Source organism: Sceloporus occidentalis, unplaced genomic scaffold (assembly GCF_023333645.1).
Source record: "Sceloporus occidentalis isolate IW3139 unplaced genomic scaffold, rSceOcc1.0.p SCAF_4, whole genome shotgun sequence".
Classification (NCBI taxonomy): domain Eukaryota; kingdom Metazoa; phylum Chordata; class Lepidosauria; order Squamata; family Phrynosomatidae; genus Sceloporus; species Sceloporus occidentalis.
Window position 1 is genome coordinate 45,315,484 of NW_028316984.1, and position 27,875 is coordinate 45,343,358.

Genomic DNA, 27,875 nt, shown 5'->3' on the forward strand with positions numbered 1-27,875 from the left:
TGGCCCTTGTGGTCTCTTCCAACTCTATGATTCTATGAGTATAAGTTTTACCTAAAGATACAAGTGTGGTGGAAAAGAAACTAGGGCTGCGGTTTTGTAGGTGGTTAACTTGGGAGTAAAACTCCATTGAATTCAGTGGGATTTATTTGCCTAGGGTTGTGCTGCACTTTCAATTAATTTTTTCCTAGTAATTTCCTCATATTCGAAATCTATCATAACTGGAATATAATGAAGTGAATAATCTCTGAACAATTACACAGACCTGCTACACTGAGGATCATAATTTTTTTAAAACAAAAATGCTGGTTTATAAGAATTTAGCATTCTAAATAAAAAAAAAAGACTTGAAATTTGCTCCATAACTTAGTTTTTTCACAACTTGCTTTTATGTTTCTACATTGTAATATATGACTGAATGAAATGATCCTGCAAAGAATTAACTTGTAAAGAGTAAGGGGTTTGACAGATGGGCAGCTCTGTGCTGCCCGTCTTTGCCCCGCATCGTTGCCGCAGCAACTAAATGGTGTGGCAAAGATGCACTCCCTCTTGGGAGCAAAAAGAAGCTGCTGAAAGCAGCTTCCTGGAAGGGGTGCAATAATGACATCATTATCATGCCTCTTTTGGCCAGAGATGTTTGGGCGCACGGAAACCTCGTGTCATTGTTGCGCACCCTGTGTGGGTGAAGTGCCAACAAGAGGGCACACGGGCTCCACTAGAAGGGCTGGGTGCATATGGACACCCAGCCCTACAGAGACCTTGTATTGGCCCCAGACAGGCACAAAGCACCCATCTGTACTATGCCTAAAAAATGGATTAAAGCCTTCTAATAGACCTTCAAAACACTTTAAGCTCCTGTAGAGATTGGCACTTTGTGCCGGCCTGTAGGCAAAGTCAGGGCACAGCATCCTGACAATGGACACGCTGCCTCTGCTCCTAGGGCATCATGATGCCACTGGCCATTCCAGATGGCACAAGGGGTGCCATACAGCCTCACTGCCATTTTGCACCCTTTTGAAGGGTGCAAAAAGGAGCCACTTTTTGCGGCTCCTTTTTGCAGCCTCCAGAGGCCAGATTGGGGCTGCAGTGTGAGGTTGCCCAAGCCCCTCTGACTACAATATGTTTGTCCTAGGGTAGAGTTTTGGAGTTTGTTACTGTGCAATAGTAGGAGAATCTATACTTGTACCACAGAGGAAAGAGCCATTTCCTACAAAAGACAAAGTTAAAATGGTGGAATAAGTTAAAATAGTGCTACCCAATGATGGTCCAGATACCAGTTCAAATCCATGTTCCAGTGGCCACTACTCCACAGTTGCATTAAATAAAAAAAAAAACTGGTTGCCATATTCTGTACTAATTGAAGTTTCCAGGTTAAGTGCAAGGGTAACCCCTGTAGAGCACGTTGCAGAAATCGAGACGTGAAGTTACCAATGCGTGTTCCACAGTTTCCAGGTCCCCCGGTTTCAGGAAAGGGTGCAGCTGGAAACTATGTGAATATATAACAATATGGATGATATATGGTACTGGTCCTTGGCTCTTTGAAGGAAGAAGTTAGTGGTCCAGCACATCAATTAGACTGGAATCTTTCAGGCTAAAGGAGTTTTTTAATTTCTTTTTTTAGTCACATATTTTCTAGTCACATATTTATTGTAGGGCTGGTAGTAGTCATATTTACTAACTAGTCAAAAATAGGCTCAAAGCTAAATACTTTCATAAGTGATGCACAGACATCTGTTCAGATGAAAATAATAAACTGAAAAGTCAGTTGACTCCAGTGGTTACGTAGTAGCTGTCCTAGGAAGATTACCTTGTTTTATTTTAGCAGATGCTTTCTGCATACAAGTTGAACAGATAGGTTGAAAGGATGCAGCCTTATTAGACCCCTTTGCCAATTGAGAACCATTCTGTTCCCCCATATTCTGTTCTAACAGTTGCCTCTTGTCCTGATTACAGATTTCTCATTGGGATTATCAGATGTGGTGGTATTCCCATGTCTTTAAGAGCATCCCATAGCTTTCATAATCTATGTAGTCAAAGGCTTTGCCATAATCTTTAAAACACATGCTGATTTTCTTTTGGAATTCCTTGGTGCTCTCCATCAGCTATCATTTAGCAATAGCAGCTTCATTTATATACTGCGTCATACTGCCTAAGCAGTCTCTAAGCAGTTTACAACTGTAATCATATGTTTGCAATGTGATCCCTTGTACCTTTTCCATTCCTGAACCCCACTTGCACCTCTGGGATTTCTCTATATATATTTGGTTTGAGTCTATGTTGCAGAATTTTGAGTATAATGTTGCTTTCATGGGACATTAATGCTATTGTCCTTGCAGTCTTTTGTGTCTCCATGTTTGTGGATGGGGATGTGTATTGATACGTGGATGGGATGCAGTGGCTCAGTGGTTGACACTAACTCTGATGACTGCAAGATCGGCAGATGGGCAGTTCAAGGCCCAAGTGCCACATGACAGAATGAGCTCATGTCACTCGTCCCAGCTTCTACCAATCTAGCAGTTCAAAAGCATGTAAAAGTGCAAGTAGATAAATAGGTACCACTTCAGTGGGAAGGGACCAACGTTCTGTGCAGTCATGTTGACCACATATTCACAAAATTGTCTTTGCCAACAGTGGCTCTTCAGGTTAGTAACAGAGATGACCACTGCCCCTATAGTCGGACATGACTAGACAATTTTGTCAAGGGAAACCCTTTATTTTTACCTATGCATATTGATAATTTCCTGTCTGTTGGGCACCGTTTTGTTTTCCATGTTTGGTGACGTATGATGGTTAATGGATGAATTTATTCAACAAAACAACTAAAACTTTGGAATCCATTTTACCCACCCAGTCACCATCCACATTTCCAGTTCAAGAAGTTGTGTCTTGTGGTCTCAATTACATCCTTTGTTAACAGCTGGCAGTGTTTCCTTTGTAAAGGCCCCACATTCTTTCTGAAGGCACATTTGGACACACATTAAGAAGGGAGAGAGGATTTTAATAAGAAAAGCAGAAGTATGATTTCAGTAGGAGAATATGAGGCAAAGCAAGAAATGTTAAAGATATATTGTGTTATTCTAGATCTCCTTAGAGTTAGAAAATAACATGGAAAAATAGCTGGCATAAAAGATGTACTATAAAAGTTTTCATGACAACTGTTATTACTTGTTTACAGAGATAATGTGTTTTTCTCCAACCTCTGAATAATAGATTTTAAGTCATTTTTCTATCCCTTTCATAGAAGCTAAATGTAGATCTGCTACTCTAAAACATTTTCTGTTTCATACCTCCTCCTTTTTAAAAAGATTAAAAAATAAAATAAAATAGTGACCAGTATTACAACTGTGTGCAATTGAGGCTGAAGTAGATTCCTGGAAAAATGAAATTCAGCTTAAGATGCTGACTTGCTTGGAATATAATACTAAAAGTAAGAAAATGGGTGTAGTTATGAAACTGAACACATGTACCCTGCTGAGTGATAATTTCTTATAAACAGATCACTACAGGAATAGTTAATCTATGGAACCAATTTATAAAGCTTGAGATTCTAAGTTTTAAAGACTCCTTTGTTCTATTTTCCTTCTATCAGTAGCTAAACATTTTTAAAACCCCATTTAAAAATGATTCCATTTCTGCTGTGTTCATTAAAGTATGTGGAAGCAGTAAATACCTGGAATCTTAGTAAATCTTTGCTTACTTTATTTATTTATTCCTGCACATGAGAACAAGTGTTAGGTTTCCCATACCCACCCTTTCCCATTCCTCACTGAGTGAGATTTACCAGAGGGTTTTCACATTTTGGGAACTTTTTGCAAGAAAATTATAAAGGCTTTTTTTAGCAAAAAATTCAGAGATAATTCAGATACATCTGAGGAAGTAGCCCAAGTCTGTGAAATCTTATGCTTCATCTTTTCTTGCACAGTTACTCTCAAAGGTGTCACAAGTGAGCAAAAAAGCTTTGAGCAAAAAAGCTTTTGTGAAAAATACCCAGGTTTTGTACAAAATTTTATTTTGCATAAATTATTACACAAAATGGTTATTTTAAGAAAAATGCTGCACATTGCTTGTAACCAATTAGACTTGTCCCTCCATGTTCGCTAGGGTTAGGGGCACAAGACACCCGTGAATATGGAAAAACCGCAAATAAGAAAAACACCATATTTTTACCTGACAGGACACCTCTCCAGGAATCTCTAAGTCCTCCAGTGCAACTCTGTGGTCAACGTCTGACAGACACTGACCATAGAACTGCACTGGAGGAGCTACAAATGCCTAGTAGAGTATTCTCTCTAGGAATCTCTAGGTCTTTCAGTGCAACTTTTAGTCAAAGTGTACCACAAATTTGCACTGGAGGACTTAGATATTCCTAGTGAGAACATATTAATCAAATCCGTGAATAATCAAATCCACAAATATCAAAGCTGCAAATACGGAGGTATTCATTTCTATTATTAATCTGTTTTTCTTATACTGTACTTTTCTTCAATCATATGGTGTTTATTACTGATTTTAACTGCCATTAACCAACCTGTGTTTGTGTGCAAACACTAGAAAAGCAGGACATATGTTTCAGAATGTATAGATTAATAGATAAATATCTTTAAATAGTAGATAGTATTTGTTATAAATGAAAAAGTTAAAGTTTATGTTTTAAGAACTTATTCAGCACTCCTGTGTTGCTAGATTAGGGTAGCTCTGTTATAGAATAAATAGAATCCATATTGAACCATTTCTCAATACCTTGATTATGATTGCTTTGAAATTAGTGGCTACATAACAGCACCCTAACTTGTAAAGTTTGGAATCTGAAATTAGCAGGGGAGGAAATTAAATGTAGATTTTTAGGCAAGAGATTTTTGATCCACATGCACTTGAAAATAATTGAATTCAAAAGCCTTGCTGGTATTTAGTTAATAAGAGATGGGTTGACAAACTGCCCCTCCCCTCCCTTCTCCTTTTTACAGCTTACATTAGGGAGCAGTTTTTAGAGAACATTGTTTAATTGCAAAGTAACAGTGATACTCATAACTATAATTTCATCTCAACCTCTAAAGCATTCTGTTTACCAGATCAGTGGTGTTTTAATAGCTGCCTTGCTAACAACCAAGGCTGTGGTCTATGTACTTGAAATGCTAAGCATTATTTCAAACATACTGAGTTTTGATCTTTTGATGGACACAGAACCTGTTTGTTTCTTTAAAAACAGTAACGTAAGCACTAGAAATAAATGAGTGAATTATTTTCCATCCTGGCAAGGAAAACTCACCAATTTATGTCTGTTGTGCAGATGCTGGAAGCAAAGAACTTTTGCCCATCAAAAGGGTTGTGACACACAACTACTGTATATCTTTGATAAAAGAGACAATGCACAGTTACAACTGCCATAAAGTCACTATTCAGTTTCACTGAACATGACTTTCCATGCAAAAGAATGAAAGAATGAAAGCTAAAGAACATTAATATCTGTTGGGAGTAGCAGATAGTACAAATTGGTATCATATGAAATGCAAGTTTAATGTCAAATAATTATGATATGGGTTTACAAAGGGATCTTGTAGCATCTTTGAGACAAACTATGTAGAGATGAGTTTTTGTAGACTTGATCTACTTTTTTAGATCCATGGAGCAAACTGTTACCCAGGAAGGACTTTTATAACTGGAATGTATGAATACCTATGGAAATGCAAAATGTGTGGGGTATGGTGATGAAGTTCAGCCTTACCTCTGGTCATTGAGGGACAATTATAAAAAGGGCATGAGCATAGCAGTTAGGTGGCATAAGGCTACTCTGAGTTAAAGAGGTATCCAAGGTAGCTGAATTTAAAAGAAGTATCCAAGGTAGTCTCCCAAAATGAGCTGTTCAAGCCTCCCAGAATAACTAAGAAGATATGGATGTGATGATGTATAGTACCTCACTGGCAAGATATTTCTCATTCCACAGGGAATATGGGATAAAAATTACAATTTGTACAAGTCATTTCTATTATACAAGTTTTCTCAAATGAAAACAATGTTCATGTTGGCAAGTTCACTGAGGCCCGAAACTGATGGGCCAAATCGAGTGGCTTCTGGCCCCTTTTGGGGCATGGTGTTTAGATGACACAAGCCTCTGAAGCAGCCAGAAGCCACTCGGAGACCAGCTAAGGTGGCCTAAAGCTGCCAGCAAAAGGAGCGGATTTAATCCACTCCTGTCTGCGGTCTGTTCAGGACTGCACTGGCGGCCGCTTCAGGAGCAGGCTGTTCGGTCGCTGCAGTCCTAGAGTAATCATGGCTGGAGATTCCTCCTTCCAGGCCATCTGCTTCTCAGCCCTCAGTTTCTTTTCATTCATGAGACGTTAGTTCCTGAGAATGCTGTAGATATTTATCAATCAACAGGCATTTTAATTAGTATTTGCAGTGCATGCAACTAGCAGAAAATGAAAATAGGCATGCTAGAAACCCTGAACTTGTAAAGCTTTCTGCTTGGGTAGACCCAGTTGTTCAGAGTTTTACAGACTTTGAAGGCCAGATTAGAATTTGGCTGCAGACATCTACATACTCCCAAGAAACCAAGGAAGGCTTTTAAATAACAAGGTGAATATTGTATTCTCCCCTTATATCTGCATATTCTTATTACTAATCATTATTAGTGATAGCATAGACCTACTAGATTCTTTCCTAAATGTACAATAAGAAACACCACACATTTTCTGTAGATCTGTGCATGCAGAAAACAGGGAAATACACCATGGAAAACCACTAAAGCACCAATAGGCCAGTTAGGAAGCAATTTAATATGGCAAGCTCAGATTCAGGTCAAATCAACTAGTCTTCATATCCTAGCATTATTAAGAACTTCACTGTGTAAACCAGAACTTGGGACATTTTGGCCCTCCAGATCTTTTGGATTATAGTTTAAGTCTTTGTGCTTTCCCTCCACTTCTACTAAAATAGATGAAACAATGACTTGAGATGTTAGTTTGTCAGCATTTTCAAGTTATAAATCCCATTGAACTCAGCGGGACTTGATTTTGAGTAAACATAGATAGGATTGCCCTATGGTTTCTGTTGCTCTCTTGCTCTATACTGTATTTGTTTTGTTGTTACTGATTATCATCTTCACCCTCTCCACCTTTCCCAAGTATTTGATGTTTACTGGCAGAATTTTTATGATTATAGTGATTACTAATGTGGGGATGTGGGATGATTTCACAGGCTGAGAATATATGCCAGTGAGGGAAATTGATTAATTGGAACAATCCATTAAAAGCAACAATTTGGAAAATCTTTTTCTTTTTATTGGTAAATTGGTTAGTTGGACTATAGCTCCCATGTGTTGTTAAAAACTGTTTCTTACAAAAGGGTTTCAAAAAGAGCTGAGAAATGCTTATGTGTTTGTTCTCTTCAATATAGTACTTGGCAAACTTGATATTTTCTCATATTAGATGGTACACTTTATGTGAATAACATGTTCTGAGCAACTGTGGGTAATAATAACAATCCTTAATGACATTACCAAAATAATTCCAAAATAATTAGGAGCCAACTTCTGTTACACCACCAGAGGCCATTCTTTGATGTCATATTCCGGCTGTGAAGTTTCAGGGCCTAGGATGCTTCTGACTAGAAGAGCCTAAGTAGAAGATCCATGTCCCTTGTGGATTCTGCATTCACAGATTCAGCTATCCATAGCTTGAAATATATATATATATATATATATATATATATATATATATTCAAAAAGCAAATCTTGATTTTGCCATTTTGTATACGAAACAACATTTTATTATTTAATGGGACTTGATCATCCACAGATTTTGGGATCCATGGCAGATCTTGGAACCAGGCCCTGGCAGATTCCAAGGGCCCACTGCATGTGTGTGTTTCATGTTATTCTTGGCAGCTGCAGTCCTAAACTCACTTACCTGCAAGTTGATGCATTAAAAAGCAATGGTGGAAGTGCCTTGTATATTTCTACAAATGAGATTTAAGTGCACATGGAAACACTCTTGTGTAACTCCAACACCATTTCTTCAATCTTTTACTTCCTGCTAATAAACACTGAAAGATTGATGCCCAAGGCAGAAAATTCTTCAGAATCTAAACAATTTATCCAAATTATACAAGGCTAAATTTATGCAATCCTTTGGCTGTTCTATTCCTGTTAAGTTCAAAGTACATATGTAGCAATGTCAAGGAAAATAATGGCAGGAAATGGCTTATTTCCCTTTATTTAAGAGCTCTATATAATTAACAGTTCAGAATGAATCTTTGGTTCAATCATAACCTTATACATACTTCCCATTAAAGACTGGGAAACAGATTGAATATAGGCACTGATTGTTATTCACTAAAGAACAATCTTAACATTGCTTTCAACTTCAAGGGAGAAAAGAATGAAGATTAAGTTTGTTTGAAAGGAGAATTTGTTTATTTTTTGATATAACAGACAGGGTTGGGCTGAGACATTTTGTTGCCTATAGCAGAGCAACAAATCCCCACCACACTGCAAAGTCAAGGTGCACCACACTAAAGTCAAGACCACTCAAGTTATTGTAACACCCAATAACACAGAAATGTCCCACTTGTAATTTTTTTCCCTTTCCCAGCAGGAAAAATATAAAAATAATAAGTTTATTTAAAAAAAACCTTTGGTAATTTTGTAGGGCTAGCCCAAAAGTTATCCAGTTGTTGCACTTTGAATAGCAGCCTGACACACAGAAATTAAACTGTAAAAGTTTCTTTCCTATATTTTATCCTCCAAGTACAGAAAACTTTTGACTCCTAAATTTTTATGCACATACCAGTTATTGTCACTATACTGTTTACAGGCATAGGAGATCAGAGTTTAGTACTTAGAAACAAAATATCTAATGCATATAAATATGCAAAATACAAAATTAACATGTCATTTGTATTTATCAAACAACCATATTATGCATCTAGTTGATTGTAAAGTCAAAAGAGCAGAGGTACAATAATAACAGCAGAAGTCAAGTAAATATTCATCTTCTCATGAACTGTTTCTTGCTGGGAGAAGTGCAGTTTTGAACTAGATTGCAGAAACAATGTGCTCACAAGCACACCTTTCTTGGATTTATAATCTATTTTTCACTTTGTAAACAAAACATTATTTTTTTTTTAAACTCAGCTGACATGATACAACATGATTGTTTGGATTCATTGGCTCTGCAGTATAATTTACAGCACTGAGATACAGTTGTCTGAAATAAATTTATAAAAAATTGACATGATTGTTTTGCAGACTTTGAGACACTTATGAAATATTTTAAAAATGCATTGTTATTCAGAAGTGTCCAAACCTCAGCCAGGGCAAATCTCCCAACTTAGTTAACATTTGTTGTTCTTGTTGTGTACCTTCAATTTGTCTCCAACTTATGGCAATCCTGAGGTTACCCTTTAATGGGGTTAACATTTTGTTAAATCTACTTTATAATTCTAACCAGAGTAGACATGTTGAATCAACAGAACTTACAGTTGGCCCTCCTTATCCATGGATTCCTTATCCACAGACTCAACTATTTACAGCTTGAAAATATTTTTAAAAATATAAATTCCAAATAATGAACCTTGATTTTGCCATTTTATATCAGGGGTATCAGCGGAACACGTGCCCTCGGAGTGTGGTGGAGTCTCCTTTGGAGGTCTTTAAACAGGCTGGATGGCCAATGGCCAACTGATGGGGGTGCTTTGATTTGGATTTCCTGCATGGCAGGGGGTTGGACTGGATGGCCATTGGGGCCTCTTCCAACTCTATGATTCTATGAATGTCTTATGCAACAAAGTTTAATGTAAATGTAGGGGACATTATTTGTTCATGCTCTGAAAACATTACTCCCTATAGGCTAACTAGGAATGTGTGCCTAAGTAGATTTTTCACCCTCTTATGTTGTGTTATTACAGTTGTTATATCTTATCTTTCTCTATACAACTCATTTGATGTCAGCTTACTGTTAATAAAGATTTATGAATAAAACCATAATAAACAGTATTGAAACGGAACAGTTCGTCTTCAACCGTTTTATTCACACAGGTATTTTGTAGAGGTCTTCTGTGCCTAATTCCTTCTTTTTCATGGAACCTTACCAGTTGGTGAAAGATGACATTGTTTAGGAAGGAGGCGGTGTAGTCAGAACAGGCTCTGAAGTGGACTTTGCCTACCTCCTTCTCCTTCTAGGAATTTCCCCAGGACGGTTAGTGGTAGATTGCTCTGCGGGCAAAGAAACTAACCAGGCTCCAACATGATCTTTATCTGCCCTCTTTCACCTCTGGAATTCTTTCCACATAATGGTGGTAGATACCAATAGTCTTTTTAAAAGAGGCCAAACTCCAATCAGAAAAATGTCAGGTCATTTTGGCTTTGCCTCTTCCCTGCCTGTCTCTCTTACGTCTAATATGCACTGCAGAACTAATGCAGCTCGACACTGCTTTAACTGCCATTGCTCAGTCGTATGGTATTCTAGAATTTATAGTTTGTTGTGTCACCAAAGCTCTTTGATAGGAAAGACTATTTCACAAAACTACAAATCCCAAAATTATGTACGATTGAGCAATGGCAGTTGAAGCGGTGCTAAACAGTATTAATTCTAGAGTTCAGTTTAGATCTTAGTCATTAACCCTTTTCACTCCTCATCCCAAGTAATCTAAAGCAATCAGGTATAACCAAGAATAGTGATTTCTGTATGCTTCCTTCCTCTTCCAAAGAGTCGCTCTTCTGTTTCAGTGGTTTATTAGATATTTTGTTTTTTATTTCTCACGTGTTTCGTAGAGCTTTTCTTTCTCCTTGTTTAGTCGTAATATTTAAGTTTCATAATCTTCTCTCTTTGTCATCATCTTAATACTTTCTGTTCCGGTGTTAAGCAGCATCTACAAGGCAGGCCAATCATTGTAACTGACAAATCTCTAGAACCTTGCATGTTGAACAAACACTTGTTATAGTGTTCACAAGTGAAACTTGTCCATCTCAAAATGTATCGTTGTTGTGGTTTGTCTATTGTGCTGTTACTAAAATCAACTTGCATTAGCATATACCAAGTAAATGAAAACAAGTATTGAGAGCTCAGTAGAGTCCATTTGTTTATAATACATATAATACATATTCAATTTGTTTATTGAATTGTGTATAACTAAGAATAGTGATTTATGTATATTTCATCCTTGTTATCTGCTTGCTAATTAAGGAAGTATGTTTTCAAGTGTTATATAGCAGCCCAATTCAAATTTTACCAAGATGTACCAAGATGTACCACAAATCTAAATAATAAGTAAATAAGCATAGCATTGAAATATGAGACAGTAATCCTAAAACACAGAATCATAGAATCCTTGAATTGGATTCTATGGACTTCAAGGAAAATCTAATCCAATCCCCTGCTACCCAGGAATACACAACTAAAGCACCTCTGAATGATGCCTGTCTTGACACTGTTTAAAGTCCTGCAACTATATTGTTGATTTTGATCTGCAGAAGGCTTGCACATTTCTGTTCATGCACTTTACCTGTTCACGTGTTTTGGTTCAAAGTAAATCCAATTGAAGGCAGCCGAACATGATCACAAATGAGCTGAATTTCCTTGACAACTTGGCTTCTCTGTGGTTTAAGACACTGACAGTTATATTCTTCCTGGCAAATAAAGCTTGTTTCCTTTAACTGGGAAAAAATGTATGGAAGTAAAATTATGCTGAAAAAAATTTGATTCAGTTCTTAATTCTATGCACATTTGTTAAAGAAATGCATTCGCAAAACTATATCAGTAGTTATGACTATACTGCTTAAAATGCAGTTTTAAGGACAGCTTGAACAGAACCACCATTCAGTGTAAGAACATAATTGAAGACAATAGGTGCAGTCGGTTGAAAATAGTGGTGGTTGTAATGCCATCATGACAGAAAGCTCAAGACAAATTCAGAGCTTTTATGAAATGGTCAAAGGTATACCTATTCCCCTTCTATCCATTACATGATTATGCAAATGACAGAATATACTTTCAAGTGAAGTAACTTCTACAGGAACCTCTCAGCTCTGGACACCTGTAGGAACTTGACAGGACAGACAACTTTGGCCATTTCAGTCCTTCCTTCCTACTTGTCTAGGACTTTTAACTTTCATTCTTAATCATTTTAGTATTTTTAAATAAAATTGGCTTGTTACGTTGCATTATGTTATGGCTGTTTTTAAAACTGAATATTTCACACTTTTGTACACCACCCTAGATGAGTAACTGTTTGTCCTGAAACGGCAAAGAAACCTGTGACCCGTGATAGGCTAACAAATGTATTATAGCATGTGTTTTCTGGACATAAATAGTCCACAAAAATCTGTAGCGTAACAAATGTGTTTGGTCTTTAAGATGCCATAAGACATTGGTGACACATGCCTTAGTTACATCCCAGTTGGATTAATGTAATCCCCTTGACATGGGTCTGCCTTTGAGGAGTGTTTGAAACTTCATGTGGTGCAAAGAGTTGCATCCAGAATGTTAAATGAGGTGGGTACAGGGATCATACATCTCCCCTGCTCCACCAGCTGCTGGACTGTTTGCCAACACAACTCAAAAGTGTTGTTTATAACCTATTAATCCATGTATGTCTTAAAACCAAGATATCTGACAGGCTATATGTCCGCATATGAGCCTGGTTGGATTCTGAGATCCTCAGGAGAGGCCCTTCCACATATGGTTGGTGAAGGCATGAGGTAGGGCCTTCTCAGTGTCTGCCCCAGGCTCTGGAATAGCTTTTTAAAGAGGCTAGAATGACCCCCTTCTTCCCTTGGTAGGCAAATACTATTTAATTCTGACAGGCTTTTAGGACTGAAGGGTGTGTGTGTGTGTGTTTAAGGAGAAGGTTTTTAAGAGGGTGCTGTATTGTTTTAAACTGTACTGTTTTTAATTATTTTAATACTGTTTAGTAGTTTAATTCTATTTTAACATTGATTTTTGCGACTTTTAAAACTATATTGTAATCATTTTAATTTGGAAGTTGTGGGGCAGCGGGGGTAGAGTATCAACAACAACAAGGGAGTTGTTTTTGCTGCAAGATTTTGAGTGAGTTGATGCTTATGAATCCCTGAAATTGGCACAGTTGCACAGCTAGGTAGTAATGCAAAGAGGACTGAGGAATATTAGGCAAACCTAGAATTCCTCTTCAAAGTTGTTCTTAGATTCATTTTTCTGGGAGTGAATGCCATAACTTTGTCCACTGTTGCTTGGGAATAAATCGCATTGGATACAGTATATATTTCTTAGTAAATACATATGGGGTTATTGGCAGGAACATCACTTCAATGTTCCTGAAGGATATAAGCTTTTAACTATTGCTTTCAAGTTGAATGTTGTTGTTATTGCTGTTGTGTGCCTTCAAGTTGTTTCTGACAGTGACTCTAAGGGGTTTTCTTGGCAAAATTTGAGAGGTTTGCCATTGCTGAGGCTGAAATAGTGACTTTCCCAGGGCCTAGTGGGCATGCAGACTCCAGAGACATCATCCAACACTCAAACTACTATGCCACGCTGGCTCTCCTTTCCAAATGTTACCCCTGTCCAAATTCTTATGCTTAAGGACTTTCTACAGGACAGCTGTTGTTGTGTGCCTTTAGGTTGTTTCTGACTTATGGCTATTTTACTCAGCAGTAATTTCCAGTGTAATCATATTCATATTAGTGGTTGTCTGCACCCCGACCATCCAGTTTTGTAGCCAGTGCAAACAAAAAAACTCCCATTTCAGGATCTACACCAGAATTTCTAAACCAGGGTTCCACAAGAAGTTGCGAGGGATTCTGCGAGAGGTTGTGAGGGACAGGGTGACATTTTTGAGGAGTAGTTATGGTAGTTTTTATGAAGGGTTTCCCTGCGACCTGGGAATTGTGTCAAGGTTTCCTCCAAGTTAAAAAGGTTGAGAAAGGCTGGTCTGTACATTTCAAGGAGGACATATAAAGTACGTGTTAAGATTCCTACCACTGTCTTTTAATTAATTCTAGGCTAGATTTCTGAACAGCTCTGTTCCTGCCAGTGAGTGGAGTTCATTTCCCACAAGAATGAGGAAACATTAGCTCTCTAGCTTGTATTATAGTTCTCACAATCCTTTACTGTTTGCAGCTTTTGGGAGTTGACACTGAAGCTCTCTGGGCAACCAGTTTCCCCACGCTAGACCCAAGAATTCAAATCTACCTCCACTGAACAGATCTTGCCAAGAAAACCCCATGATAGGTTTGCGTCAGGGTATCCACAAGTTGAAAATGACTTGAAGGCACACAGTACACACATGTGCCATCAAGCTGCCTGCCAAGCTGCCTGTGAAAACATGAATTTCCTAGGGCTTTCTCATGGAAGGAATCCCCAGAGGTGGTTTTGCCAGTTCTTTCCTCTGAAATACAGCCCAGAGCACCTGGTATTGGGTTAGTTAGAGGAAAAGAGATTCCACCTCAACATTAGGATAGCAACAGCTGTTCTACCGCAGAACACACTCCAGCAGAGAGTAGTGGAGTCTCTCTTTGGAGGTCTTTAAACAGAAGCTGGATGGCCACCTGTTGGCGTGCTTTGATTGTGAGTTCCTGCATGGCAGGGGGTTGGATTGGATCATGGCCCTTGGGATCTCTTCCAACTCTAGGATTCTATATAGTTATATAAATATATTTAGGGCACCCTAGTCTTCATTGGAGGTCTCCCATCCAAGGACTATCCAGGGCTGACCCTGCCTAGCTTCCTAGATCAGAGGAAACCCGGGTGCCTTTAGGCATAAAAAAACTCGGGTCTGTTAGATGGGGCCTTTTTTGAGGAACCGCAGGCTCTGGCGCTGTGGGTTTCGCAACCTGGGTCTGCTGCGGCTGTGTCGGGATCATATTACTGGAGATCACAAGGCTTTGGCACAAGGGCTGGAGCCCTGTCAAGTCAAGAGGGGGTTGCTTTTCTTTCTCCCTTTCGTTTCTATGTTTCTATGCACACAGATTCGCCCTGCTGCCACTAGTAGGACAGACAGACAGCTTACAGTCTCCCTTTTGGCTGAGGAAGAAAGAGAGCCTGCCGCCTTGTCGTTTCCTCTTTGCCCTTCCCAAAGGACCTCATAACTGCAAAGGAGGACCAGGCACTGCAACATGGAGGAGGACATGCAAGAAAACATATGGAGACGTTACAAAAATAAAAGCTGAAAGCACCTCCAACGAAATGTAAATTCGTGCTGCTTAGTTATGTGCAAAATGGGGGACACTTTGGAACTCCTCCTGGACTGAAGGCTGAGTTCCTGCATGGCAGTGGGTTGGACTTCTTGGATGGCCCTTGGGGTCTCTTCCAATTCTGTGAGTCTCTATAGTTGGATAAATATAGTTCGGGCACCTGGCATTCATTGGGGATCTCCCATCCAAACTGGGGCTGACCCTGCTTAGCTTCCAAGGGCAGGTCCTGGAAAAGGAGGACATCTGGCCACCCTGTGCCCATCCAAAGCATGTGTCAGGGTGGTTTCAGTGTTGGGACTACAAGCTTGGAGACCAGGGTTCGAATCCTGGCCCCTCTGAGGAAACTGACCTTAGGCAAGTCACACTCTCTCAGCCTCGAAGGGGGGCCATGGCAAATCCTCCCCAACCCCCTCTGAAGAAACCTGCCAAGAAAACCCCACCATAGGCTTGCCATCAGTCAGAAAGGACTTGTGCCTTGACGAGATGGAGCACCTAAAGAGGGGGGGGGGGAGAGCTATCATTGGTTGCATCCACACTGGAGAAATACACCAGTTTGGCACCGCTTTAATTCTTTTTTTCTGGCTCAAGGCTACGGAATTCTGGGAGTTGGAGAATTCCATAGCCTTGAGCCAGACAACAAGTTAAAGCGGTGCCAAACGGGGGTGTTTCTCCAGTGTGGATACAGCCTTACTCTTCTGCTCCCTGCGCCCAGAGGTCCTCCTTTCCCAGGACGTCTTCTCCTCAGGGTGACCAGAGGCCCCCGGAGGAGGAGGAGGACCTTCAAGGAACACGGAGCACAGCCATGCTCCAAATGGAAGAGCTTTTTGGCACTCCTCCTGGAGAGAAGGCTGAAAGGGAGGGCAGGACCTGGCAAAGGAGGCCCTGCTTGCCTGGTCCCCCTGGGCCCTTGGGGCCGGCAAGGGCCCCTTGGGCTTTCCCCGTGGAGGGCTGGCTGCAAAAGGAGGGCAATATCATAGGAGTCCCAGCCAAGCCTGGGTTGCAGATAAAGGAGGAGGAGGAAAAGTCCTTCCTTCTTTTTTCTTTCCTTCCTTTTCTCTTTTCTTCCTTCCTTCCTTTTACCTTCCATTTTTCCATCCTTCCTTCCCTTTTTCTTCCTTTCTTCTTTTTCTCCCTCCCTCCCTCCCTCCCTCCCTCCCTCCCTCCTTTCCTTTCTTTTCTCTTTCCTTCCTTCCTTCCTTTTTATTCATTTCTCTTTCTTTCTGTCTGTCTGCCTGTCTTCCTCCCTCCCTCCCTCTCTTTTCGTCTGTCTGTCTCCCTCCCTCCCTCTCTCTTTCTGTCTTCCTCCCTCCCTCCCTCCTTTCTCTCTCTCTTTTTGTCTGTCTGTCTCCCTCCCTCCTTCCTCTCTCTCTCTCTCTTTCTGTCTTCCTCCCTCCTTCCCTTCTCTCTCTCTCTGTCTCCCTCCCTCCCTCCTTCCTCTCTCTCTCTTTCTGTCTTCCTCCCTCCTTCCCTCCTCTTTCTGTCTGTCTTCCTCCCTCCCTCCCACTCATTCCCTCTCTCTTTCACTCAGCCCCCTCCTCCTTCCTGGCGCTGCACGCGATTTGCAGAGCATAGTGGCGGGAGCGCGCGGGCGCGTCCCCGCCGCCATCCCGGGAGCGCGCGGCGTGGCTGGCTGGCTGCCCTGAGGAATGCGCGGAATGCAGGAGGCAGGCAGTCGGGCAGGAGGCACCATCCCACTGGGAAGGGAAGGGGCTGGAGGACCTCGCCTCCTTCAAAAGGAGGACCTTCCAGGGAAAGGGAGGACGTGGCCCAATGCAAGCCCCAAACACTCATAAAGTACTGTATAAACCCATGCTTCTTATCCATGCTCCAAATGGAGGGCCTTCTGCAATCCCTCCTGGGCCCAGCATGGCCAGAGGTGTTCCTCCTGCTTTTCCAGGACCTGCCTCCATTTCAGCCTCCTTCAGGTGACTGCAAAAGAAAGGACCTTCAAGGAAAAAAATGGAGGACGTTCCCCAATAAAAAGCTGAAATAAACCCATGCTTCTTTGCCATGCTCCGAATGGAGGGCATTTGGGAATCCCTCCTGGACCTGCCCTCCATTTCAGCCTCCTGTCCAGGGCAGGGTGGCCAGAGGTCCTCACTGCAAAGGAAGCCAAGGCACCACCAAATGGAGGAACTTCAAGGAAATATGGAAGACATGACCCAATCAAAGCTAAAAACACTCCTATCCATATAAACCCATGCTTCTTGGCCATGTTCAAAGTGGAGGACATATTGGGTTTCCTCTTGGACCAGGGTGACCAGAGGCCCTCCTCCTCTTCCAGGATCTGTCCAACCTTTCAGAAAGCCTTCTGTCCAGGAGGAATTCCTCCATTTGGAGCATGACTAAGCAGCATGGATTTATGTTCATAAAGGTTTTTAGCTTTTTTAAACTGGGTCCCTTTTTCTTGAAGGCCCTCCACTTTGTGGTGCCTTGCCCTCCTTTGCAGTGAGGACCTCTCTCTGGTCACCCTGCCCCGGACAGGAGGCTGAAAAGGAGGGCAGCTCCAGGGAAAGGAGGAGGTGGCCAGAGGTGGTTTATAGGACCACTTCTGGTTACACAACGCCCTCCATTTTGGAGCATGCAAAGAAGCGTGGATTTATCCTTACCCTATTCAGGCTGAAATGTAGGACAGATCCTGACAAAGGAGGATGACATCTGGTCACGGTGTTCCAGGAGGGATTCCAGAATGCCTTCCATTTTGAGCATGGTCAAGCAGCATAGATTTAATTCTATAGGAGTGTTTTGAGCTGCTAGACTGGGTGATGTCCTCCCTTTTCCTTGGAAGTCCTCCATTTTGTGATGCCTTGTCCTCCTTCTCTGTGGTGAGGAGCTCTTGCCACCTTGTCCTGGGCAGAAGAATGAAATGTAGGCCAGTTCCTGCAACAAAAAAGGGGGTGCGGATCACACCGGGGGACACCCTCAGTAGCAATGGCACCACTTCTTGAAAATACCTACCTTTTGGCATTCATCTGTATCTGTTTAAAATGCTTTAAGAAATGGTGAAGCTCAGTGGGAGGGGAAAGCAGGAGAGACACAAGGATTTTTTTTTAAGTTAGTTAAAATTTCAAAATTTTAAACTTTTTTTAAAAATTAAATTTTTAAAATTTTAATTTTTTAAAAAAATCTTTTTTAAAAATCACATTTTAACCAAACCTTCACTATGTCTATGTAAAGAAGCATTTAGGCTGCGCACATGCTATTGCCATTTGAAGGTGTGATTTTAATTTTGCCCATTGCTTTATCTCACAACTTATTAGCATCTTTACATTTGGGGGGCTTGATATGGGAACTAAGATTTACGAGTGACATTACTGCCAAAAGAAAGAAAAAGAAAGAAATTCTTTTAAAATTTTCTTTAAAAACATCACATTTTATGCTCCTGCCATTTTGGGAGAGTGGTTTTAAGTTTGCTCATTGTTTTAGGTCACAATGTTATGAGCGTTATTACATTCGGGGTTTATAGGGGGATTGTGAATTACAAGTCACATGGGTGCCAAAAAAGAAAGAAAGAAGGAGGAGGAGGAACACAAGAAGGAGAAGGAGAAGAAATACAAGAAGGAGAAGGAGAAGAAATAGAAAAGGAAGGAAGGAAGGGCGGGCGCATTCCTCAGTCTCCTGTCTGTAGTGTGAACTGGGGAGGGGGCCAATGGTGGGGTGGGATGCCCCTGGGACTCCCAGCAGCAGCTCCGCTCCCTTTGGGCCAGAAGAGAGAGAGAGAGAGAGAGAGAGAGAAAGGGAGAGAGGCCCCGCAGGCGCCGCTGCAGCTGGGAGGCGGGTAGGCGGCGGTGTGGTGCCTGGGCTGGGCTGGTCCTCTTTCCTCCACCCCTTTCCTCCTCCTCCTCCTCCTCCTCCCGGTTGCGCGCCCTGTGTGTGTGTATGTCTCTCTCTCTCTGTGTGTGTGTGTGTGTGTTGCTTTGGCTGGGCGGTGGTTGAGAGGCCACTGGAAGCCCGTGCTGCTGTGGAAAGAGCCTCCACCAAGGCCGTCTCCATCAGCAAAAGCCAGGGAGGGACTCTGGATGGCAAGCTGGTGGAGGGGGTCTGCGTCTGGGCAGCTGGGCTGCTGCTCTCCTTCTGCTGCTTCCCCCAAGAGAGCCAGGGAGAGGCGCCTTGCATGAGAGAGCCAGCCCAGGAGGAGAGGAGAGGAGGGCTGCTGGAGGAGGAGAAAGAGGAGAAGGAAAGGGAGGAGAGCGCCAGAGAAGAGCAGGAGGCCCTCCCTCCCTCTTCTGCTGCTGCTGCTTCGCCGGCCAAGTTGCCTCCAAAGTTGCCTCCTCTCCTCCTCCGGCGGGCGGGGAGCTCGGGCTCCTCCGGCGGCTGGGCCATGATTTTCCCCAACAGCTCCAGCGCTGCCAGCTCCGCCGGCAACAGCCACCCTCCTCCCGCGGGCGGAGGAGCGGCCAACAGGGCGCCCTTCCCCAGGAAGCAGCAGGTAAGCGGCCTCCCTCTCGCCCTCTTCCCTCCTCGGGATGCGCCTCCGCAGGAAAACTCTCCTCCTCCTCTTCTTCGCCTTCTTTTCTCTTGCTCCCTCTTTTCTTTCTCTTCTCCTTCTCTTCTTTCCTCTTTTCTTTTCCTCTCTCTCCTCCCCCCTTTTCCTTCTCTTGTTTTTCTCCTCTTCTTTTCTTCCACTCTTCGTCCCCTTTCCCTGTTATCCTCCTTCTTTTCTCCTCCTCTTTCTCCTGCTCTTCTTCTTCTTCTCTCCTCCCCTTTTCTTCTCTTTCTCCGCCTCCTTCTCTTCTTTCCCTTCCTCTCCCCCTCTTCTTTTCTTCCCCCCTCCTCCTCCCCCTTCCTTGTGCTCTTTCTCCTGTTCTCCTCTCCTCCTCCTCCTCCTCTTCTCCTTCCCCTGCTTCCCCGCCCAGTGACTCTCCAGGGCTCCTCTCTGGCTCTCTCTCTGTGTGTGTGTGTGTGTTTGGGTGTCCCCCCCCCTCGCTTGCTTTCGCTGGCCTTTCCCTGGGAGGCTGCCGCTGTGTCCCGTCGTGTGACGCCCTTTTTGCAGACAGCCCTGCTCTCCTTGCTGCAGCCATTCTGGCAGGAGAGGAGAGTCCAGTTTATGCCACTTTCCCCAAAGGAAGAGGGCCTCTGTCTGGGCAGCCTTCAGAGGGAGGGCAGCCCCCAGGAGAGACACACACACACACCCACCCCAGAGAGAGAAAGGGAGGGAGAGACTCGGGCAACAAGTTGTTTGGGGGCAATTGTAAGGAGGATCCTCCAAGAGGGCCATTTGAAATCGAAACTTTTGAAGCTCAACAGTGACTGTTTCTACCAAAGGAGACAGGAAGGAATGGCAACTCCCCAAAGAGGAGGAGGAGGAAGAGCCACCCACCGTTGCGCTCTTCTCTGAAAAATACTAGAACTACTACTACTACTACTACTACTATGACCATCAGCATTATTATCCACGGGGGGGGGGGAGGGAGGGGAAGTGTCCTGAGATCATGGAGTAGGCCCTTGGGACTTGGCTCCAGGGGGAGATCTACTTTGGGATGAGATGCCCTTTTGTTTTAGTTTTTCAGAAAAGCCTCCGCGGAAAGTTCCTGCGGAACGCCAGCTGCTATGGCGGCTTCTTCGAGCGCTGCCTTGCCATGATCTGCAGGGAGGGAAGCCTGCTTTGGGAAGGCAGAGCCAGAAGGAGGGGAAGCCGTCCTTGGTCGCCCCGCCGCAGCCCTTCCCCCTCCTCCCCTGTTGCCCCAGGGAAAAGGGGCTCCCAGCGAAGGCCCAGGCCGGCTCTGACACGGAGCTTTGATGGGGCTCAACGGAGGGGCCTTTCAGTAGGCCAAGCGCCTCTGGGCTTTGCTTTTATAAAAAAAGGGAGGCATTTCTTGGGAGGAGAGCTAGTTCTTTACAATGATTTTACAGCCAGTTCACTTCTTTTCCATCCAGATTGGGCTTCTGTCCACAGTTTTGTGTGTGTGTATGTGTATATCAGCCAATTCATGTATTATTATGGTCCAGTTCATCTGTGTATTTATATGTGTGAGTGTGTGTATAATGAGGCAGTTCATTCATTGTACACAATATTTTGTGTGTGTTTACATAGATGCATGTGTGCATGTGTGTATATTATGAGGCACTTCATATATTATTATGAGCCAGTTCATTATAAGCCAGTTTACATACTTTCCATGCAGATTTGGCTTCTGTACACAACATTTGTATGATAAAATACAATAAAATCAAAATAATAATATACATGCATACATACACACACACACACACACACACACATATATATATAATCCTCAAACCATCTCAAAGGTGACCAGCAAGAAATTGGGATGTGTGGGGAGAAGTGGATAAGTGTTGCTTTTCCAGAGATGTGTTGAAACATTTGCCTGTCACTGAAAAGAACGAATTAGTAATTGTGAAGGATTTCAGTGAGATTATGGTAATAGTTAGTATAGTTAAACTAGTCATATTAACTATAAACTATTACTATAAACTACATTTTATATATAGTTAAACAATATAATTTACATATAGCTCCTATACACTATACACTTTACATACATAATATTTATTTTAGAAATTTATTTTATTTTACATGTGATATGTACTATATAAAAGTAATATTTAATATATAAAAAGAATTAATGAATCCATAGTAGGCTCTTCCTTTGTTTCATCTTGGTTGTAAACAGATAAGGGAATTGATACTGATAATGCACAATGCAGGTTTCATTTTAAAATTCCATTAATTAATTTTAAATCTCCCACCTTTTTTTTTAGCCTTGTTAAAAGTAGGGAATTCTGTAGAGCCTTTCATATGACAACAGTCCTGACTTATTTGGGCTAACTTGACATTTTTAACAAGTATTCAGCCAGTACCGTAGTTAAGTTCTGAAAGGAATTGGTTTGTTGGTTTTAGTCAGCAGGGGAGCCTTCTCTCGCTCTCAGAAGGGATTCTGCTGTGTGGATGATACAGTAAGGATAACTCTACTCCTGCTCCATTCTTGCAAATAGTATGCAAACAAATGCTTGGGAGCATTGGAAGTCTGAAAAGCTAGTTAATTAAGCCGGGCCCTTCTTGAGAGCCTTGTGTGTTCATTGATTTCTCAGTGGCACCGTGGGGTGTTAGTGATGAAAAGGGGGGTGGGGTGGAAGCACAGAGGAGGGTGAGCCTTTTACTGGAAGGGCTGTATGTTTTGCATGCGGATGTGAGCCGGCCTGCTGGTCTGGAACACACCGATAAGATGCTCTCCTTTTCACAGCGCGCTCCTTGAATTCAAAGAGCTAAAAGGGCTGACTGAATCAGAAAAACAAACAGACTTCTCTTTCAATGGAAAGAAGGGGGGGAAGTGAATGCCCCGTCATTATGTGGTCCTAAGACCTGGGTACCAAAGGTTCCTTTTATTGGCATGGAGTCATTCTCTGGTGAAATGCTTCCCACACGGGGCTGGGCGAGGGCTGAGCGTGCCTCCATTCTAGTCTGGATAAGCTCCTGTTGATTTTAATTGGGGCAAACTGGACACTCGGAGTGTGCTTTATGATCTCAGTTTTTGCTGAAGTCCTTATCAGTCGTGGGGATAAAAGTTGATTTGATCTGACCGTACTTAAATAGTCAGAAACGTGCACTGAAATCTGGCTTTTGCTTGTAAATAAGGCTAATTGTCCAGGTTCTTTTCAGAAATTGGAATGATCTGTATTTTCATTTTCAAGATCAGTATATTTCTCCAATTTGTCCTCTATTTAAAAAAAACGAGTGAAGAAACAAGCGACAGTATGCAGTGACAGAATTTGGGAGTTTTTCCTATGTAATGCTTTATATTTTAAAATATTTTGTAAATACAACAGAGGCGTCAGATCAATCTGACTAAAACACACGTGTTCTTATATTAACTCTCTTAACCATCGTGAAAAATCCCTGCCCATATCCCTAACTACGAAGCTTTCTTTGAGACAGTTTTTTTTTACTATACTTTAACACAACCCTATTCATGTTGATTCGGAAATAGGTCTAGTTGAGTGCAATGGGATTACTACCAAGTAAGATGATGAACCAGCTTGATGCATTAGGACTCCAGAATCCCCTCTCACACATTGAAACCTTGAATGGTTTTAGGCAAATCACACTCTCTGAAAGTAAAAGGGAGCAAATAACAAAATTTTTGGAATAAACCTTGCCAAGAGAATACTATGATGGGGGTTGCTACAGCTTGTGGTTCAGTTGAAGGCACATAATAAGAATAATGGGAGAAATGAAAGAGGAGGAGGGGGGAGAGGAAGTGGATATATGATTGAAGACCTATTTGTTTGCAGAGATGCTTATTGAGCTGTCCTGTTGTGGGAACTGACAACATGTGACAATGTGCAAGCCAAAGGAAGCACACATTCTATCAAATTGTGTAGACTGAATGGTAATTTCAGTCTTTGAAAGAATGCCCATGTGTCTTCCATATGTGCCTGAAAGTAATGCCTTCAAAATAACCTGTTTGTGCTACAAAGGAGTGTGTAATTGCAGTACTGTGAGCAAAGACCTGCTATACAACTTTCCTGTTTCTCTAATGTGTTATTCATAGGAGCCAGTCAGCATGCACTCTTTCAGGTCACAAAGGAATAGGTAGTGCCTTGTCTCTTTCTGTACTATAGCATTCAAAGGCATTGCCGTGTTAGGGCCCGAACAGACATGCTAAAATAAAGTTGCTTCAGGTCATTTGTAAATAATGCTAATTGTATTATGCTGTTTAAATGCTGCTTAAATGATGCATGTGTTCTAAGAGGCTGGAAGCCACATCAAAACCATACTCCAATCCTAAGGACTGGAGCGCAGCTTTGGCGCAGCTTCTGGCCTCTTAAGATGTGTGTGTCATTTAAACAGCATTCCTCCAAAGTGACCCGAAGCAGCTTTATTTTGGCCTGTCTGTTCAGACCCTTAGTCTGAAAAATTAGTATGCCACAGGATCTTGCAGCACCTTTGAGACTAATTGAAAGAAAGAAATTGGTAGCATGAGCTTTCTTAGACTTGAGCCTACTTCCTCAAGTCTACGAAAGTTCATGCTACGAACTTCTTTCTTTCGTCAAAGGTGCTGCAAGATCCCTTTGCATACTGTACTCTCTAGCATATTACAATGAGCGATGAACAGCACTCTCTGAAATCATCTGTTAAACAGGATTTTCCTGCATCATGGATGGAATGGAGTACGCTACAGTGAGTTACTTAAAGAGATTTGAAACTAGCACCAGATTAAGGGGGTAGTATAGATTAATTGCATGCATGCCTATTCTTTTCCTTCTGATTATATTTCTTTATGATTCAGCTAACAGCCATTCAAGCAATAGTAGTTCTCTATGCTTTCCAGTAGATAATATTTAAAATTAAAATGTCATTTTACCAGCAAAAAGGCACATTGTCAGTTTTCAGCTCTTTTCCAAAGAAAGTTTTTAAAAAGCACAACTTTGGAAATCTCTTCATCATTTGACTTTCCTGCTTGCTTTGTGTAAATTGGAACTGTTTCTTTGAGTCTCCTGGTAGATCTGAATAGAGACTGAAGGTGTTTTCACGGCTGATGAAAATAGTGGTTTTAGTGTGGAGTTTTGTCTCTCATGAATATTGGTGTGAGACACACAGCAATTTCTCAGATGTCGATTTGAATTTGAATTACACGTGTGAAAAATAAAAAAACAGATCTATGCTTTAGTTGTGAAAACACAGCTTTGTGTACATTCTGCACAGCTGGCATCTCTAGAGCTGGTGGAGAAACGTGATTAGGAATTATAAGACATTTGTAGGAACTGAGGTTTCACTCATCTCAGATTTCTTCAAAAGAAAGCCTGATGACAACATGTAGCTGGGATAAAAGTACATTTTGTTGTTTTAAACCTATAGAATATGGCTTGACTCAAGGTGTTGTAAGACAACCAGCTTTGTGAGGTGCTCTTCTTTTTTCAACCCCTGATCTCACCTTTCTCAAGTAACAGTATTTCTCTGCTGCATGTTGTTACATTTTGATGAGTGTAACATTTATCTCACCAGCATAAGCAGATTTACATAGTTTGCTGCATTCAAGCAGATTAACTGGGTGTAGCTGCATGTGAGGAATTTAACACTGATTTAGTACTCGGCCTTGTTTAGAGGCTGACATGCAAAGCTGTTGATAAATCACTGTGTGCAGGTTTGGTCCTAGCAGGGCTGTATCATACATTCTGGTTTCTGCTAAAATCCTGACCAAAGTGATGGAAATTGTTTTATAACATGCAGAATGTTAAAATGTAAAGAACTATACGTGTGTGCATTTAATGTGAAAAGTTTTGTTGTCCTTAGTCATACTGGAACTTATAAACACACACACACACACACACACACACATATATACAGTTGTCTTCTAGATTAGTGTTTTAGGCATGAGTCCACAACTCATTTACTCAGGAATAATCCTATTAAAAGTGGGACTGCTGGTGAGATAAAGAGCAAATTTCCTGCATAGAAGATAGAGCCAGGTAGGAAATTTTAGTCACATTACATGGTAAATGTGCAGGCATTTCTGTTGTTGCCTTTGGACCTACACTGAAAATTATGGCCAGTTGTATTTTCCTATGTTAGGTACACAAGTGAAATACAGTCGGCCCTTCTTATACACAGATTTAAGCATCCATGGTTTGAAAATGTTCAAAAAAAGTATACAGTTCAAATATCAAGCCTTGATTTTCCATTTTTATAAGGGACACCATTTTGCTATGTCATATTTAATGGGACTTGAGCATCCACGGATTTTGTTATCCACGGGGAACGAAACCCCAGCATATAACAAGGGTCCACTGTGTGTGTGAGATATCTACATGCTAATCTCATGATTTGGGGGGGGGGGGGAGGGGGCACATCTGTGTTGGCAAGATGGAGCTTATGAAGCCAGTTGCTCACGTCCTCAATTTATATTTTCTCTTATGAGGAATGCATCTAAATGTATTATTCCAAACCTGTATGAGCTGGCCAGATGAGGATGAGTCAGACTCTGTGGTCCTGTACTATACTACTTCCACTTACACTGACAATGTCTTTAAGAATCCCAGGGGCAACGTCAAGGACAATATTCATATAGAAGTATTGGCTATAATTTTACATGTGTCTGTCATACATTTTATTTTGATATGTGAGGTATGACAGATAATTGTAAACAGGCATCTTTCTCTTTTTCACTGATACTTAGTTGTGGGTTTTGCTTTCTATGTGGTAATTCTTAAACTAAGAAGGGGCGGGAGAGAGATTTTAGGCCAAAGTCTTTCCTGGATGTTAAAGCGGAAGCTCTTTAAAATGCAAACTGAACCAGCTGTACTGCTGAGCTGTTGCTTCTCTTTATTCCTGCTGTGAACTGGTTTGTCTTGTAGCTGATACTGGTTTTGCTTGGTCTTAATCAGTTTCTAGAGTATATCTCTACTACAGTTGCTCCAAAATTTAACATTTGTAAATATTTTTAAGTTGCTGTACATATGTGACACCTGTTATTTTTTGAGCCATAGCAAAACATGGAATGTATTATTTTTTAAATTTTTTTGGCTACAATGTATTATCAGTGTACTATTCCTGATTGCTATGTATGGTTGTGAAAACTGGACAGTGAAGAAAGCTTAAAGGAAGAGTGTCAACTCATTAGAAATATTATGCTGGAGGATAAAATGACAGATACCATAAACTGCCCAAAAGACATATAAATGTGTCAGAGAGCAAATCAAGCCTGTCTCACTAAAATCCCCAAAGCCTAAACTGAGGTTGTTGTACTTGGAAAATGTCATGGCATAACACAACTCTTTTTAAAAAGATGATAATGCTTGGTAAAGTTAAAGGCAGTGGGAAAAGAGGACAGCCACACTATAGGTGGGTTGACTCGATCCAAGAAGCCAGAGCCCTGAGACTGCAAGATCTGAGCAGGAATATTAACAGCAGGATGTCTTGGAGGGTTCTAATTGATAGAGTCCCCATAAGTTGAAGCCACCTTGATGGCAGTTAACAACAGCAGCAGTATATTGGTGGGGAAATAAACTCATAGGACCCTATGACTGTGGAAAAACACTGTTATTGTAAAGGCTAGTGAAGGGTTTACCAACATCTTGCAAAGTGATGAAGGTGGAATAGGTAACTCTCAGCTCTTTGCAGGACATCTATGTTGGTGTGGGGTTTTTTTTTTTTTTTTGTATGTAAGTAGTATTAACTGTCCTGTCTTCTAATTGCCTTTGTATATCAGTGCTTGCTTTGTTAAAAAAAATTATACTGAATTGTTGCCTCCCTTGTTTGAAATTCTTAGTGTTTCAGGTACATCCTTACTTGCACTCTGTTGAACAGAATCTCACACTTGTTTCCTTCAATGAGCATCTGCCAGAATCATACATCTCTTTATTGTGGAATATTTTTGACACTACTTTATACATGCTTTATAAAGCAGGTATCATAACATGTGCAAATGTACTTAGAAATTTGTTTTACTGGCAAACTGACCAAATTTAGTTGACCAGATTCCAGAGTTTTGCCAAAGATAGCATTGAAATCCAAAAATCACATGAGTGCTGTCTAAATGCATTTGAAGGCACGTCAAGGTAGAAAAGTCCAAATGTAAACTGCATATATTTTCAGGGTTTTAAAAAATGTTTATCTTAAGGCTCTATCTAAGTGGTGTAGCCCTGTGGCAGTAAAGTCTTTGACCCAGTGGAGGCTTTTCTCAATGCAACAGTAAAAAAAAAAAGGAAGCTTTAGCAACTCCCCTTTCGTGTCTGCAGTGCCCCACACCATGCC

The 27,875-nt window shown here is 41.4% G+C and overlaps 1 protein-coding gene across 4 annotated transcripts in view; it reads left to right on the forward strand.

Moving 5' to 3' along the window:
* RBMS1 (RNA binding motif single stranded interacting protein 1) overlaps positions 1–27,875 on the forward strand; it is a 185,252-nt gene that overhangs the window by 54,737 nt on the left and 102,640 nt on the right. For 2 of the 4 annotated variants that reach the window (XM_089519905.1, XM_089519906.1), the window contains exon 1: positions 19,075–19,589. The exons of the other annotated variants lie outside the window; for them this stretch is intronic. In XM_089519905.1, coding sequence (XP_089376031.1) covers positions 19,275–19,589 — 315 coding nt within the window. In that variant the 5' untranslated portion in view covers positions 19,075–19,274. Of the gene's footprint in view, positions 1–19,074; positions 19,590–27,875 lie in introns of those variants that run through there. 4 annotated transcript variants of the gene reach the window in all.